Consider the following 17,512-nt stretch of genomic DNA (forward strand, 5'->3'; position numbering starts at 1 on the left):
GTCGGAGATGTCTTGCAAATATGTGTATTTATGACATATAAATCCAAAAGTTAGGTGACAACATATAAAATGTGACTTTTGATACATTCGACATCATTTTGATCAGCTGTGGCCCAGCAACATGAATCAATGGCCGTGCTCGTTAAAGGTCACACGACGCAATGTTAAAAAGTATCTCGTCGTGTTGACCCCTGACATTGTTGGAGTAGGGCTGTAGTTGCCGAGACGACATTTCGACCGGACAGGGAAATGTCTACCTAGCATATTTTTCGTAAATTTCCCGATTCATCAAGCCATAACTTCGTCAATACTTGGCCAATTTTGTTCAGCAAGCACTCAATGGAAAGGTAAGATATCCGTCAATGCTGTATAGAACCCATTTATTAAAATAATAAAAAAATGGGTCCGTTTTTCTCGACCGCCGAGTTCATGCCCTTGATACTATAATACAAATATATATGTATACTATTGGTTAAAAAATTTCGTGCCAGGTCCCTGTGGAGGCGGCTGTCAACATCAACCCAAGTGACCCAACACATTCCTCCTACCAGGTGGCGCATGTCGTATGGCATTTCTTTGTGCGGATGAACGCCCCAAACAGCGCTCATTTTCACAATACATGCAATCCCCAACAAACATTTGGATATTATTGCAAGACTTAAAACGTTTTATCAATTCAACTTATTAAGTATTAAATAAACAGATTTTTTTCATAAATACGACCAATTTGTAAATGGTCCACTCGTCGATCTAATCGGTCAGAATAGTTATAAAGGAAGGCGACCCACAAGTCCCGAAATCGCGTCTGCCGTGGAAATTTACTGGGAACCTGCGAAATACCACCAATTTCCAAGACCGTCTTGTGGTCGTTTTGTATAATATTTTCAAACACCAAAAATATCTAACACACTGTTAGCTCGTAGCCCGCTGACTGCGAGCGTGTCGCCAACACTAGCTGTTACCAGCCCTACTCACGACTACCTATGTCGTGACCCTACTCACAACTACCTACATTGTATGTGGTGACCCTACTCACGACTACCTAGCTAGTGGTCGTGAGCTGATGTCGCGAGTAACTCGACCCTACGTATAGCTAAGAGCTGCAAAGCTCTAACCTCAACAGCTATACAATACGACTACTGGTCCTATCGCTCGGTATGACACTGATCAAGGCAAGACTTATTCAGCCACTTCTATCTTTCAGTGCCACTACCTACTACCTTGTCGATGTTAACAGCTCGACGTTCAGGACCAAAAGGTGAACAATCCGCCAGCTCGCTCCCTTTTATACTGCGAGAGAAAGCAGCGCCCCTAGCGGCAATCATCGATATTATCTCGGAACTCCTCGGGTTTAATTAACGTATTAGAGGTGTTCGCTACATTAAAGTCACCGAAACGGTTACACTGTATACTGCCCCGATAATGAAGCGTCTGCCTAACGTTAACAATAACAACACACGTACAGCGAAGCATATGTGTTACACATGACATAGCGGTAAGGCCTATTTTCGCCACACTTCCCACGCCTCCGAAAAACAAGCGACCTCGCTTGCAAACCAACATTCATTAAGTATGATACCAAAGAACTATATACAACTATTTACAACTGCCTTCACCACAATATGTACCTCTGATATGTATTTCCTGGACTGTGCTCGAGGAAACAGAAGTAGATTATCCCTTGCTCATAGGCTAATATGTTTTTGCAAAGTCAGAGTGCCACGCTGGTGGACGTCTGCTCGCCCTGACCGTCTTGATGTTACTAGCGCGTCCTCATCCTTCTCACTATGTGATGAGGTGTTGTCTGCCAACTCCCCTGAAGAGTTCTGCGAATGACATGTAACAACTCTCATCGACCTGGACCTTTGCATCCTTCAGTCCACTACGCTCACTGGCACTCTCCCCTTGAAGAATCTGCATCTGTCTTCGTTTCAGCCGGTCTGCATGTACCACTTGAGACTTCCCTTTGCGACCACAACGTACCCTATATGTTACATCAGTCAACTTGGATAGTGCTTTAAATGGTCCACGCCATCTGCATACCAATTTCGGACTCAGTCCCGCTTTCACATTGGGAAAGAACACAAAGACTTCATCACCTGGTTTAAACTTTTCCCAGGACAGTTTGTTGTCGTGATTAGTTTCAGGCAGCTCACACAAGATGTCTATTGCTATGCGCTCCATAGGAAGTCCAGTTTCAACTACCTGCATCGGAGCTCTCTTTGCCTGGTTAGGAGTTTTGCCTCTACAACACTGTAGGCACCCGACAACATAGCGCTTCACATCAGCCTGAATCCCCGGCCAGTAATAGGACTGCCTGATCTTTGCAAGTGTTTTTTTTCAACCCCAGGAGTCCTGCAGCCTTATTGTCATGGGTATGCTCTAATGCAGTTCGTCTTTCCGATTTGGGAAGGACAACTTGCAAGGTCCCATTAGGACTTTTCCTATATAGCAGGTTATCTTCCAAGGATAATGCCTCAAATTGAGACCAAAGCGATTTCACAGTCATGTCGCGGCTCTCAATACTCTTGAATGGAGGTTTCTTCCCGTCCTGTACCCACTTAATGACAGCTTTAATGTCCTCATCTGCTTCTTGCTGTCCCTGTAGATAAGGCTTTTGTTCGCTGTTTGCTCCGAGATTCATCATACGCACAGGTACAGTAGGCATGTTCTGAACTAGTGACCTTCCGACTAATGCTGTGTCTCGTCGTAAAAAGGTTTCAGCACCTTCTACTAAAAGCATTTCTCCTCGGATATGATCACCTGGTGGGGTGCACACTTTCCCCGGCACAATAACCTCACTATTTGCCGGCAACAAAACTTGCTCTGTAGAGTAAACTTGAAAGCAACCCATTGCACCCTCGTACTGGGTGGCGATTTCAATACCATCCAATACTAAACGACCTTTCTCAAAGTCTAGAGACCCATGCCTCTCCTTCATGACATCAAGCCCTAATATGCCATCTGTACTGATTCTGGCTACGACTGCCTCTATATTCATATTCTTGCAGGCTTCGAGTCGCACCATGAAACTACCACGCCCGACCGACAACGTGTAGCTTGTCACCCCCTGTCGTGGAAATATCTTGGTGTACCTTGGTAAGTCTCGGTCTGGCTGATGGTGTGATGCTATCAAACACTCGTTCTGAGATTATACTATCAGTTGCCCCGGTGTCTACCAAGAGTTTTACCTTGGATCCATGTACATCTGCTTCTATGTACATACCAGCTTCATGAGCTGCTGCAGAGGCACCAATTGAAGCTTTAGATAGCTTCTTCCTACGCCTCACTCCAACTCGCTGGGCTGTTGGTCGGCTATCCTTTTTCTTAAGCTGTGGGCAATCCCGCAGGAAATGTCCTTCTTTCTTACAATTGTAGCAGTTATTTCCACTCGGTCTGCGCCTCCTCTCTTTCATTTTCTGAAAATCTGTCTCCAGTGTAGCGAGTTTCTTCTGAATATCTTCCAACAGTTTGACCATCTCACTGGACTCAGATTGTTTGGTAATAGCACTACCATCGCCGGCACCAGCCCTTTGACCTCACACACGCTAGCCTCTGTCTCAGTGGTGGTGGCACCTAGGAAATTACGTCCATCTCTATGTTGTTTCTCACAACGGTTGTATGCCTCGAGTTCCACTGCTAACCGGGTTGCATCGGTCAAATTGCGGGGACGAGCTTGTTTTATGCGAATTCTCATGTCAGAATCGCTCAATGCCTCTATAAACTGCTGCTTAGCAAGAGTCTCCCGTACATCACTGGGCACTGTGGGGTATGCCAGCTTTACCAGCCTCCTAATTGCTTGTCCTAGCTCAGGCAGTGTTTCTGAAGCCTTTTGCTTTCTTTCCATAAGCTGTACGCGGTATAGCTCTGTCTGGTCAGGCGGAGAGAAGCGCTCCTCCAATGCAGTCATCAAAGAGTCGTAATCCTGCTGCTGAGAGACATCGAGATCCCCAAGTATACCTTGAGCTTGTCCTCGTAAAGCAACAGCCAGGTACAAACCCTTCTCATAGTCCGACCAATTGTTGATTCTAGCACATGCTTCAAAGTGCGATTTATAATCAATCAATGCTGTAGTACCATCATAGGTCGAGGCTTTAACCGATACATATTTAGGAGATCTGTCTGAGTTGATGCTCCTTCGTTGTTGACGTGTATCACCTTTCCTATAAGTCACTGGGCCATCATCTCCATTGCTCTGATCATCATCAAATCTCAGGCCATGAGATTTCCTATCCTTGCTGTTGGAGTGAGTTTGACTACTCGTAGCATGCAGTGGGTTATGCAACATCTCCATACTATGTTGCTTCATAGACGAAATCTGGCTCCTTAGCATCTTGATCTCATCTTCAATTTTCTGAGTATCCTCACTAAAACTCTTACCATTTAGCTCATACCCAAACTCAGGGTCCTTGGTTTCAGAACTGGGTATAGTCATGATACCCGAGTCCGACATTCTCAATATTCCGCTGGACTTGGTCACAGGGGTCGAGTAGTCACGAGCCATTGTGTCAGAGACATCATGATCATCATCCAAATGTTGGCCATCTAAAGCAGTTTGAAGGTCCTGACCGATATCATAACTGTACTTTGCTGCCATATTTACAATATAATTTTGACAAAATAACAACGACCTCTAAAATATCAAATATTTTAATGTATGTCTCAACACACAATAACTAACAGCAAACTATGAATAAACAATACATGTACTACTGTAGCATAGAGAGTTAAAGGTTAACAGGGATCCCGCAACGCTGCCACCAAATTTATGTAACGTACCGGCGGGGGTTGTTACCAAGATATGCTTGGGTCCCTATTATGAATTACCAACTATACTACAGCAGCCAATATATACAGATAAACTAGGTTACAACCAGCAACACTAGTCAATGTTCTATGTACAATACACGTTATAAGCATAATATGACAGAGTACCTCTCTGTACTACAATGAACTAGATGAAGGGAGACAACTCCTATAACAATAGAGCGCAACACACTCAGTGCTGATCACGGCCCTTCACATCAACAATATAACGACTGCCTGTCGTTAAACGTGTACACCGACACACTGTTAGCTCGTAGCCCGCTGACTGCGAGCGTGTCGCCAACACTAGCTGTTACCAGCCCTACTCACGACTACCTATGTCGTGACCCTACTCACAACTACCTACATTGTATGTGGTGACCCTACTCACGACTACCTAGCTAGTGGTCGTGAGCTGATGTCGCGAGTAACTCGACCCTACGTATAGCTAAGAGCTGCAAAGCTCTAACCTCAACAGCTATACAATACGACTACTGGTCCTATCTCTCGGTATGACACTGATCAAGGCAAGACTTATTCAGCCACTTCTATCTTTCAGTGCCACTACCTACTACCTTGTCGATGTTAACAGCTCGACGTTCAGGACCAAAAGGTGAACAATCCGCCAGCTCGCTCCCTTTTATACTGCGAGAGAAAGCAGCGCCCCTAGCGGCAATCATCGGTATTATCTCGGAACTCCTCGGGTTTAATTAACGTATTAGAGGTGTTCGCTACATTAAAGTCACCGAAACGCTTACACTGTATACTGCCCCGACAATGAAGCGTCTACCTAACGTTAACAATAACAACACACGTACAGCGAAGCATATGTGTTACACATGACATTGCGGTAAGGCCTATTTTCGCCACAGATGCAGCTACTATCTCAGTCGATTGATCACGCATGGATTTACTTAATTGTAAAATATCGTTAAAATTGTGGCAATTTCCTTATTACCCAAATCGCGGTTATATAGGGATTGGATTTCGCTTTTATGTTAACCATGCTTGTATGGAGTAATTCCTCTCCATGCCAGCATGGTTAACATAAAAGCGAAATCCAATCTCTATATTTACTCATACGACTTTTTATGCAATAAGATCGTCATTTGAATGTGACGTAATCATTCAATAAAAGTCGATCAAAAGTTGGAGGGGCATACTCAATTGAACAGCGAATGATGACTCTTCACGTAAGGTAGAATTATTCATCCGCGACCACAAAAAAGTTCAATATCTTATTGTAAAATAAACATGACAAAAAAGTTAATTTCAAAAATGATTTTATTTGATCAGATCAGAATTTTAAATATATATTCAATTTTGCTAAAAGTTAATATACATGTATAGCGTAAAAACATAAAGAATGTGTACTCGGGCATATGAAACGCCAAATCTGCTTTAAGACTAGATGTTTAATTGCATCACGTCACCATGTCATAGCATCGTGTCACCATGTTATAGCATCGTGTCGCCATGTTATAGCACCGTGTCGCCATGTTATAGCACCGTGTCACCATATCATTCCATCGTGTCACCATGTTATATCATAATATCGCCGTGTTATTGCATCGTGTCACCATGTTATAGCATCGTGTCATCATATCATTGCATCGTGTCACCATGTTATAGGATGATGTAACGGTGTTATTGCATCATGTCACCATGTTATAGCATCGTGTTACCATATCATAGCATCGTGTCACCATGTTATAACATGATGTCACCGTGTTATTGCATCGTGTCGACATATTATAGCATGATGTCACTGTGTAATTGCATCACGTCCCCATGTTATAGCATCGTGTCACCATGTTATAGCATCTTGTCACCATATGCATGTTATAGCATGATGGCACCGTGTTATTGCATCATGTCCCCATGTTATAGCATGATGGCACCGTGTTATTGCATCATGTCCCCATGTTATAGCATCGTGTCATCATGTTATATCATTATATCACCGTGTTATAGCATCGTGTCACCATGTTATAGCATCATGTCACCGTGTTATTGCATCATGTCCCCATGTTATTGCATCGTGTCACCATGTTATCGCATTATGTCATCGTGTTATTGCATCGTGTCACCATGTTATAGCATCATGTCACCAGGTAATAGCATCGTTTCATCAAGTTATTATGACGTTTTCTATTAAGACTACTCGGAATGCATTTGGATTTTACCTTACAGTCAACCGTGTATATGAAAACTATATAGACGTTTATCTAATTTGACTTCGGTCCGTGATCTTGGTTGCGCGGCATCATCAGTTCAATTGATATATCATAAAAATTACATTCTACAGAAAATAATTTATAAATGCAATGTATATATACATACATAAATATATGTATTAAAATCCCATGAAGAAAGGCAAGAGCCGCGAAAGCGCTAGGGCGATACAAAAACTGTGTTATTGTTTTGTCTTTTAATATTTGGAAACCATCACATGGACATGTTATTTATTTACTTACATATATAAATATATACAATTAAGGAAACATTATCGTAAATATTGCAACACCTCTTCTATTTTTATAAATAAGCCATTATAATCATACATACATATTTAAGTTGTTATCGATATATCTCTAATTTCATTAGAATGTCATCATAATTTTAAAGAAGTTTATAAAATAGACGTAACCTTTTTAATTGTATCCAAAATTGTCATTTCAAATGTGGTGGCAAACAGGTATTAAGTAATTAATACCTGTTTGCTACCGGCAATGAGTGAGTATTGGATGGATGAGCGCGAACGGAATTCCTTACCGGACTGGTAGATTGATTTTTATTGATTTTATTGGCTTATAGATATAATAATGTGCATTTTTATTGGTCAAACTTTCACTCCAAAATCCTATCTTTGAAGAATTTTCCTTTGTCTGTGGGCAGTTCACAGAGAGAAGAGTGAAGATAATGCGTTTTCATGTTATAAAACGTTCACTTTCACCAAAGTTGGTGATGTCATTAAAACATACGGTCCATTATCGCTGTCTAAAAAAGCTATACGTATCCCATTCCTAGAATTTAAAGAATCATAGAGACGCTTATTAGTTACCACGTAATGTTTAGGTTTGTGTGACTAGAAAGACACGTAACTAAACCGGTTACTATGTACAAGTACAAAAACTTGAGCGGGACGTGTGGCAGAACAGACTTGAAAAAAAAAGAAACAAACAAAAACTTAAAGAGACAATTCACTCAGGCAAATTCTTTTACATAACCAATAAGCAAACTATAGCATAAATGTATTGTTCTACATTTCTTATGAAACATATAACGTAAAACATTGACAAATTCCACAACATTGTTAAGTATTTTAATTAATATCGTTGAAATATCAAATCGTTGATCAATACGATTAAGCAGGTACAATATTAACTCTGTACCCATACCCGAGCCAAAGTCACACACGTTAAACAAATGAACTACATAAGCACTGAGAAGGTGATAAAATGATTTTTAGGCAAGACAATTCACCTAATAAGGTAAACACACTACTGTCAGAGCGATTTGAGCAGTTCTAGCCAAAAGTTGCATTACTTTACGAGCAAGGGACAAGGTTCGGCATACAAGAAGTTCGACCACAGTGTGTAATGGCGGACAGCGAGCAAGTTTGAATATTTCACACACGTGTCACCACCATAGGCGTTTCAGGCATATCACAGTAAAACTGACTGATGTAATTTCCATTAGAACTTGTTTTATCTGATATATATGCAAATTTTGATGTTCTCTTAGACTGAATTGTCCCTTTAAACCACCCCTCAAGCAAAAAGGTCTACTGCATTTTTAAAAGGATTTTACTAATATACCTTTCTTATTTTGCAATAACTCTTTGCCAGTGACAGTGACGTAGGAAGATGAAACGTAAATGGAGGGGGGGGGGGCGTTCTTTACACGGTAATTTTTCGATTTAAAGTTACCGATAATTGTAAATGTCGTCATACCATTATGCAACCCTGCTCGATCTGAACATATTCGTGTATACTGGATTCACATTATCGGCACATTGATGTGCATCTCCAAATAATAATGAATAAATTGTCTTGCTAAAACATACAATCAAAAGAATCTTTTAAGAGACTTTTTTTTGAAACAGTATAATCTCTTGATAGACATTTTTTTTAGTGCATATTGAATTTACATTATTAAAGGTTTGAACATTACATGCTTGAACGTTTTAGGAAACGCGCCGCGCAGCGGAAAATTTTCTAAAATGAAGTACGAAAAATGTGCAGGATGACATGTCTTCCCCCATTCCTACACCCCTGAGTGTTAATGGCTGTATCTGTACAGAGTGAAGAACGAAAATGCCGCGTTACCACAAGTAACTTGAAGACAACAACTATCGGACATCAGTTTCATAATAGAGATACGTAATTAAAAAAAAAAAAAAAAACCAACTTCGAACCCCGGCCGGCTAGATGAACTACTACATCATCCGATCACATTTTCTCTATCTACTGACTGCAAGGAAGGATTTTTTAGAGAGATGTGCGAAAATTTGGCCTTACTTGTTCACTTAATACCTTCGAATCAGCCAAAATGTGATAAATATATTTATGCTTATAATCATTACTACCGAACCAATAAAAAATCAAGACATTAAGATGAATTTAGTATTTTAAGAAAATTATATGAGAAAAAGAAAAGAAGAAAAACACGATAACCGTTAATTGATCGTTTTACTTTCAATTGTTTTATTCACGTAAACATTTGAAAAAAAGAATAAACAACAAAGCCGTAATATGTTTCTTGAATTTTAATAGAAACAGAACCGTTGTGTATATTTTTTTCACTGGGACCTTTTAAACTAAGCATTTCTGTTTAACTGTACACTGCCAAAAATAGAGCGACTGTATTATCATAAAGAAGGAGATACCTTTTCAAAGATACAAAACTATTACGAAACAGAAATGTATTCGCTACCAATTTCGTTAGTCATTAAAAAGTCATTAGAAAATTGTCATTTTGTAGCTGTAGATCTTACCATAGATCTAATCATACCTACCAAACGTCCTCCCGCCAAACAACACTGAAGATAATTTCCGGCTAGCAGATGGTGATCGGGATCGTCTTTATGCTTGACTGTAAAGTAAAATCTACAATGTAAATGCATTTCGAGTAGTCTTAATAGAAAACGTCTTAATAACTTTGAGACACGATGCTATAACCTGTTGACATGATGCTATAACATGGTGACACGATGCTATAACACGGTGATATAATGATATAACATGGTGACACGATGCTATAACATGGGGACATGATGCAATAAACATAATGCTATAACATGATGACACGATGCAATAACACGGTGACATCATGCTATAACATGGTGACATGATGCAATAATATGGTGACACGATGCTGTAACACGGGATGTGATGAAATAACACGGTGGCATCATGCTATAACATGGCGACACGATCAATAACACGGTGACATCATGCTATAACATGGTGACATCATGCTATAATATGGTAACACGATGCTATAACATGGTGACACGATGCTTTAACATTGTGACACGATGCTATAACATGGTGACACGATGCTATAACATGGTGACCCGATGTTTTAACATGGTGACACGGTGCTATAAGACGGTGACACGATGCTATTATATGGTGACACGATGTTATAACATGGTAACGTCATGCAATAAAATATCTAGTCTTAAGGCAGCTATGGCGTTCCATACGGGCACATGTGTGAACTCGATGACCATTGTTGTGCAGCGAAGCGATGCTGACGCACGCTTACACACTGTAGTTTGTCGAAGTTGTCAAAACACCGGTGTTCAAGTAGCTCAATATGTTTGAGATTTTCGTCTGACTTGACGATATTACATCCATGGGACCCATATTACATCCATGGGACCCATGTGATTATATAATCTACGCTTAGATCCATTGCCATCGATAGATGGAGCAATTTCACTTGTGTTCGATGCAATGTATCTGTGGTGACGCGTAACTGTCAACAATAGGATTACTACTGTAGCGGAGCATGTTTTATAATGATTAAATTCTCAATGAACAAAGACAAGATGATATGTTTACAACTGACCTCCGTCAGAGGGTCTAACGCCCGCCCACTCCAAAGACTCGATCGTAGGACGAACACAGACATAGAGGTAATGTTTACATTTGACTTACATCATTTTTAACAGAAATGAAAGCACGTCGCCCCGGTCGGGAAATTTTTCTCTCTCGTTTCTTTATACAATTGTTAATTTAGAAAAAAAAAGTTTCATATATAAATATAAAACATGTATATATTGTTTACATTTTTCTAAAATTCTTTGGAAAAAACCCCAACATACACGTAATGTTGCGTCAAAATGTAAACAAAGCTATGTGTTTCTTTTTTTTTAAGTAGCCCCTTTGATGTTGCATAGAACATTTTCATACGCAAGTTCCAGGTTCAATGTTACCATGCAGTTATGGCAAACAAAATCGGTTAGTATTTGCGTATAATGAACAAGCCTAGGAAGTGTATTCAGACATATCGAGCGGCTCTGCGTTGGACCATTTCCAGCTAGTTAATGTCTCCCTTCTGGTATGGGTCCCATACTGCACAGGCATATTCAAGTGTGGGACGTACTAAAGATTTGTATGCTTGCTCTTTGATCGTTTTTGAATTAATTCTTAGATTTCATCTAATAAAGCCAAGGGTCTTATTGGCTGTGCAGGTGATGTTGCTGATGTGGGAATCCCATTTTAAAGCCCCATTATGTTTTGCGGTGAAAAAATATCGCCATAAAGTACCAAAATTTGCTGAATAGTAGAGCATATATAATTTCCATGTTTTTCAAAAACAATAGAAAACCCCTCTTCGGAGAGGGGGAAATCCGTAGTTCCGCCCCACAGCCAAAACAATCTAGCACGCATATGCGTGTGCTCAAAAAAGTGGAATTTCCCTAACAAACTTCAACATCATGCAAGACAAACGCAACTCGTCAAATACGTGTCAACGAACACACATGGGTCCGTTGGAACGTGGTGAAGGGCGCGACCAATTCTTCAAACCACGATACTTTAGCGGTCAAGTTGCTCGATCGCGATCGACTGCACGTAACGAATCCACGCTACCACGCGTGGACCTACAAATACATGTTGTATATATATGTATAATTTATATGTATTTATATGTAGTTTCTATATAAACCTCGACTAAAACTATTAAAAAAATATTGAATGGAAAGCAAGCAATCAACAAAATTATAATTACAATGGTATTTGCTGATCTGATGTGTTTTGTAATAGAGATTTATAGATGCCTATGTACATCGAAACCGAACACACGTTTGTGTTACCCGATGAGGCCTCCCATAGGGTGGCTCGACAAAACTCGTAAACAAATGAAAGTAAACACAAATACGCCATGTCGTTACATGCTATATAGATATTACACTTTGTTTCTTTTGATAATAATAAAGCAATGTATACACACATACGAAGTCTGGTAAGCCTGCATGTTCTAATTCATCGAAGACCGAACATAAACTTAGACCAGTGTTTGTGAGACAACAGGGTCAACGAGGATATCGGCATATTGGATATATCCATGAGAAGTGATCATGATCATGAATTACTAACTGAGTACAATCCACATTGTAAAATAAGATTTATGAACTTTGCAATTACTACATGCAGAAACATATATACATAATAATATTAATATATATTTTATTCTTCATGTAAAGATACATGTATATGAACCACAGGTGTTTGGCTCTATAGACATTTTTTTCTCTCTCTCTCTATATATATGTAATACTGTGTCAATATATAAAGAAAGAAAATATAATAGCCGTTTCTTTATTGTGATATATTGCTTTAACGTATTTATATCTGTGTTTCTTTTAGCTAATCCTTCTAGCAGTTCTCAATACTGGAAACTCGTGTGTCAGTTAATTGGCGACTATTGTATATCACGTTTAGACTAAGTGCTGTTCTTGTATGTTTTGTATATTATCATTTTGTATTACTTGAATATTTACTTTAGGCCTAGGTTTGGAAGTGTACAGTTGGATATTTCTCCGCTCCGCACCCGACTGTAATAAATCAGTATTTAAAGAAAATTCTATCTTTGGATTATCCTTTTTCACAGACTACATTAGAGCTATTTCCCCAATACACTAGCTGTTGCGCTGTGAAAGTATTAAGAAATGGAGTATAAAACAGTCCGTTAATGATTTCTATACAGTTCATCAAGTGAAGAAGATCTGGTGGAAAAGTATACCTAACAAGAGGCCCAGAGGGCCTGTATCGCTCACCTGGTTTGTAATGCCAAGTAATGTTCTGAATACAGCTTCATTGTTTCTTTTCTGAAGGAATTTTAATATTAACCATTAAGCCCCCCCTATTGGGCCCCACCCCTCCTAGACCCAGGGGTCAGAGGCCAAAGTTTTCTGTTCTCAATACAAGGAAACGGTGTCGTCAGTTAATTGGCGACTATATGTGTATATCACGTGTAGACTTATGTGCTGGTTCTTGTAAGTTTTGAATATGTATTCATTTTGTATTACTTTGGATTATTTACTTTATGTTAGGTTTGGAAAGTGGGAAGAGTCCAAGATGGATATTGGTGGCACCGACTCACGCACCCGGTACTGTAATAAAGTCAGTAATTGTTTAAAGAAAAATTCGATCTTTGGATTATACCTTTTTTTCACAGATCTACATTGAGAGCTAGTTTCCGCTCAAGTTACACTAGCTGTTTGCGCATTTGTGAAAAGTATTTAAGTAAATGTAGTTAAAAATAAAAAACGTCCTTAAAAGTTTTCACTATACAGTTCATCAAAGTGTAGAAGATATGCGGTGGAAAAAGGTATACCTAGACACAAGAGGCCCAGGAGGGCCTGTAATCGCCTCACCTGGTTGTTTGTAAAGCCAGATAAATGGTCTGAAATACAGCTTCATTGTTTTCTTTTCTTGAAGGAATTTTGAAGATTAACCCTTTCGAGGGTGCCCCCTATTGGGCCCGACACCCCTCCTGCCCCCAGGGGGTCAGAGCCAAAGTTCATGTTGTTCTCGCTTCCCCTCAGGGAATTTGATATGGACAAATTTTCGGTCATCAATGCAAAGCAAAACTCATAGCAGACAAGTTGCGATAACTAGTGATGTGTATCCGTCTATATACACCTATTGGGCCGCAACCTGTCCGGCCCCCGGGGGGCCAGAGCCTAAAATGTTATATTACAAGGATCTGTTCCCGCTTACCCCAAGGATTGTTTGATTGGCCAAATTTTGGTCACCATACCGATGTCAGAACTCGTGTGCTCTGTCTAGAATCGAATTAAAAGGAATTTACCTTAATTTTTCTTATTGGGCCCCGCCTCTCCTGCCACCCCGGAAGCTTTACAGAGTCCAAAATGTTCTTCAAGTTTCAGTTCCCGCTTCCCCCAAGGAATATATGTGTGGCCACAATTTGTTTACAAATCCATGCATGAACACCTAGGTACAATGTATCGCAGTAATAGAATTTACCTCTATATTCACCTTATAGGGGCCCCAAACCGTCCCTTGCCCCCTGAGGTTCAGAGCCAAAATGTTATACCAAAGTTTTCAGTTTCTCCTAACCCCAAAGGAAGTGTTTATGGCCAAAATTTAGTTTACATTCCCATGCAGAACTCCCCCCTATTTGACAATTAGCGATGATTAAAGGATTTACCTTATCCATTTACCCCTATGTGGGTCTCCCTCCCACGGTCCTAGCCCACGGTAGAGTCAGAGTCCGAAAACTTAGAACAAGTTTTCTGTTCCGCTTTTCCACAAAAAAAGGAATGTTTGTGGCAAATTTTGGTTGACAATTTCATGTGTAGAATACTCGTTTGTCATAGTTAGCGATTAATAGAATGTAACACCCTTATTGTGCCGTATACGGGGCTCCCACGTCCGGCCCCCAGGAGGGTCAGATCCAAAATTTATACTAAGTTCTGATCTCCTACCCCCAAGGGATGTTTTATGGTCTAATTTATTGTGTTTACAATTCCATGCAGAAACACAATTGATGATTAGCGGTAAATATAAGAGGATTTACCGACTATGTATCCCCTATAGGGTCCCTTCCTCCTGCCTGACACCAGTGGGATGTCTGAGCCACAAAATTAAACAAGTGTCTGTTCCCGCATGCACAAAAAGGATGTTTGAGTTCCCAAATATGGGCTTGACAAATCATGTAGATCTCTATGACTGTAGTGTAAGCGATTTTTGTAAAAGGATTGTAACCTCGTTTCTACCCCTATTGTTGATCCGCCCCTCCTGTGCCCCCTGGGTCCCATAGCTCTAATATGTTATATGAAGATCTGTACCCCTTCCCCCAGGATGTTTCGTGTTGCCAAATATGGGTTATCTTGTAATCCATTCCAGATAAAGACTCATTACTAAGTAGCGATTTGTAAAAGTGATTTACACTTCTATTTTTCCGCTTATTAGTGCCCCTGCCCCCTCGCTGCCTCTTGGGGAAATCAAGAGCACCAAATTTGATTACAATTACTGTATGCCACTTGCCCCCATGATGTTCGCCGCTGGCAAATTTTGGTTACAATCCATGCACTAGAACTCTAGGAGGCCAGTGTATCGATTTAGAAGAATTTACCTCCTGATTACTCCTTGATGACAGGCCCCCCAAAAGTCGCTGCCCCCGGAGGGTCAGAGCACCATAATATATTACAAGTCTTGTTCCATCCATAACCCCAAAGGCATGGTTTATGGACAAGAAGTTTGGTTAGGCATGCCACGTGCGAGAACAGCTAGGACTATAGTAGAGAATGTATAAGGATTTAACCCTCCTATTACCCTATTGTGCCCCGACACGCCTGACCCCGGCCAGGGGTCAGAGCCAAAATGTTAAAAACTAAGATTCGGTACCGCTTCCAAAACGGTTGGTTTGTGGCTATATTAGATTTACAATTCATATGCAGAACACCTAGGACAAAGTAGCGATTTAAAGGATTTACCTCTATTACCCCTATTGGGACCCGCCCCCCTGCCCCCGAGTGGTCATGGCCAAAATTTATACAAGTTCTATTCCCCCACCCCACCCAGGATGTTTGTTGCTAAATATTGGTTACAATCCATGGCAGAACTCTATGACTCGTATGCGATTTAAAGTGATTTACCTCTAGGTTCCCCTATATGGGACCCCGTCCCCTCCTGCCCCCGATGTACCAGAGCCAAAATTTATACAAGTTCTGTTCGCCGCCCTGCCCGCCAAGGTAGTTTGTTGGCCAAATTTGGTTACATTCATGCAGAACGTCTAGGACAAGTAGCGAGTTTAAAGGATTTACCTCTATTTCCCGCCTAATGGGGCCCCGCCCCGTTAGTGAGCGCTGCCCCCGGGGGGTCAGAGCCAAAATTTATACAAGTTCTGTTCCCGGTTTGTGGCTAATTTTGGTTACAGCAGAACTCTAGGACAAGTTTTTAAAAGGATTTACAATTTCCCCTATTGGGCCCCCCCCTCCCCCCAAGGGGTGAGCCAAAATTTATACAAGTTCTGTCCCCCTCCCCAATTTTGTGGTAATTTGGTTACATTCCATGCAGAACTCTATGGACTCGTAGCGATTTAAAGGATTTACCTCTATTTCCCCTATTGGGCCCCGCCCCTCCTGCCCCCGGGGGGTCAGAGCCAAAATTTATACAAGTTCTGTTCCCCTTCCCCCAAGGATGTTTGTGGCCAAATTTGGTTACAATCCATGCAGAACTCTAGGACAAGTAGCGATTTAAAGGATTTACCTCTATTTCCCCTATTGGGCCCCGCCCCTCCTGCCCCCGGGGGATCAGAGCCAAAATTTATACAAGTTCTGTTCCCCCTCCCCCAAGGATGTTTGTGGCCAATTTGGTTACAGGATCCATGCAGAACTCTATGGACAAATTTGTAGCGATTTTAAAGGATTTACCTCTATTTCCCCTATTGGGGAGCCCGCCCCTCCTGCCCCGGGGGGACCAGAGAGCCAAAATTTATACAAGTTCTGTTCCCCTACCCCCGCCCCTCCCCCAAGGATGTTTTGTGGCCAAATTTGGTTACAATCCATGCATGAAACTCTAGGACAAGTAGCGATTTAAAGGATTTACCTCTATTTCCCCTATTGGGCCCCGCCCCCCTGCCCCCGGTGGGGTCAGAGCCAAAATTTATACAAGAGTTCTGTTCCCCTCCCCCAAGGATGTTTGTGGCCAAATTTGGTTACATTCCATGCAGAACTCTAGGACAAGTAGCGATTTAAAGGATTTACCCTCTATTTCCCCTATTGGGCCCCTCCCCTACCAGCCCGCCCCTTCCTGCCCTTCCCCTAGGATGTTTGTGGCTAATTTTTGGTTACCAATCAGCAGAACTCAATAAGCCAAAATTTTATACAAGTTCTGGTACTCCGCCTCGCCCCAAAGGATGTTTTGAGGCCAAATTGTTTACATTCCATGCAGAAACACTAGGTACAAGTAGCGATTATAAAAGGATTTACCCTCGTATTTCCCTCGTATTGAGAGCCCCGCCCCACCTTTCCCCCGTGGGGTGTCATAGCCAAAATTTATACATAGTTCTGTTTCCCCTTCCCGCTCAAAGGATTTTTTGTGTGCTAATAATGGTTACAATCCATGCAGGTAACTCTAAGACTAGTAGCGATTTAAAGGATGTTTACGCGTCTATTTTCCCTTTTGGTGGGTCCCCACCCCTCCTGCCCCCGGTGGACCAG

At 41.1% G+C, this 17,512-nt stretch overlaps 1 protein-coding gene across 1 annotated transcript; it reads right to left on the reverse strand.

Annotated features, from left to right (window-relative positions):
* Positions 1-3,032: 3,032 nt before the first annotated feature.
* On the reverse strand, positions 3,033-3,416 carry LOC138327043 (uncharacterized). The gene has a single exon (XM_069273034.1). It carries the CDS (start codon positions 3,414-3,416, stop codon positions 3,033-3,035), a length of 384 nt encoding a protein of 127 aa, XP_069129135.1.
* Between the last annotated feature and the right edge of the window lie 14,096 nt (positions 3,417-17,512).

Source organism: Argopecten irradians, chromosome 7 (assembly GCF_041381155.1).
Source record: "Argopecten irradians isolate NY chromosome 7, Ai_NY, whole genome shotgun sequence".
Classification (NCBI taxonomy): domain Eukaryota; kingdom Metazoa; phylum Mollusca; class Bivalvia; order Pectinida; family Pectinidae; genus Argopecten; species Argopecten irradians.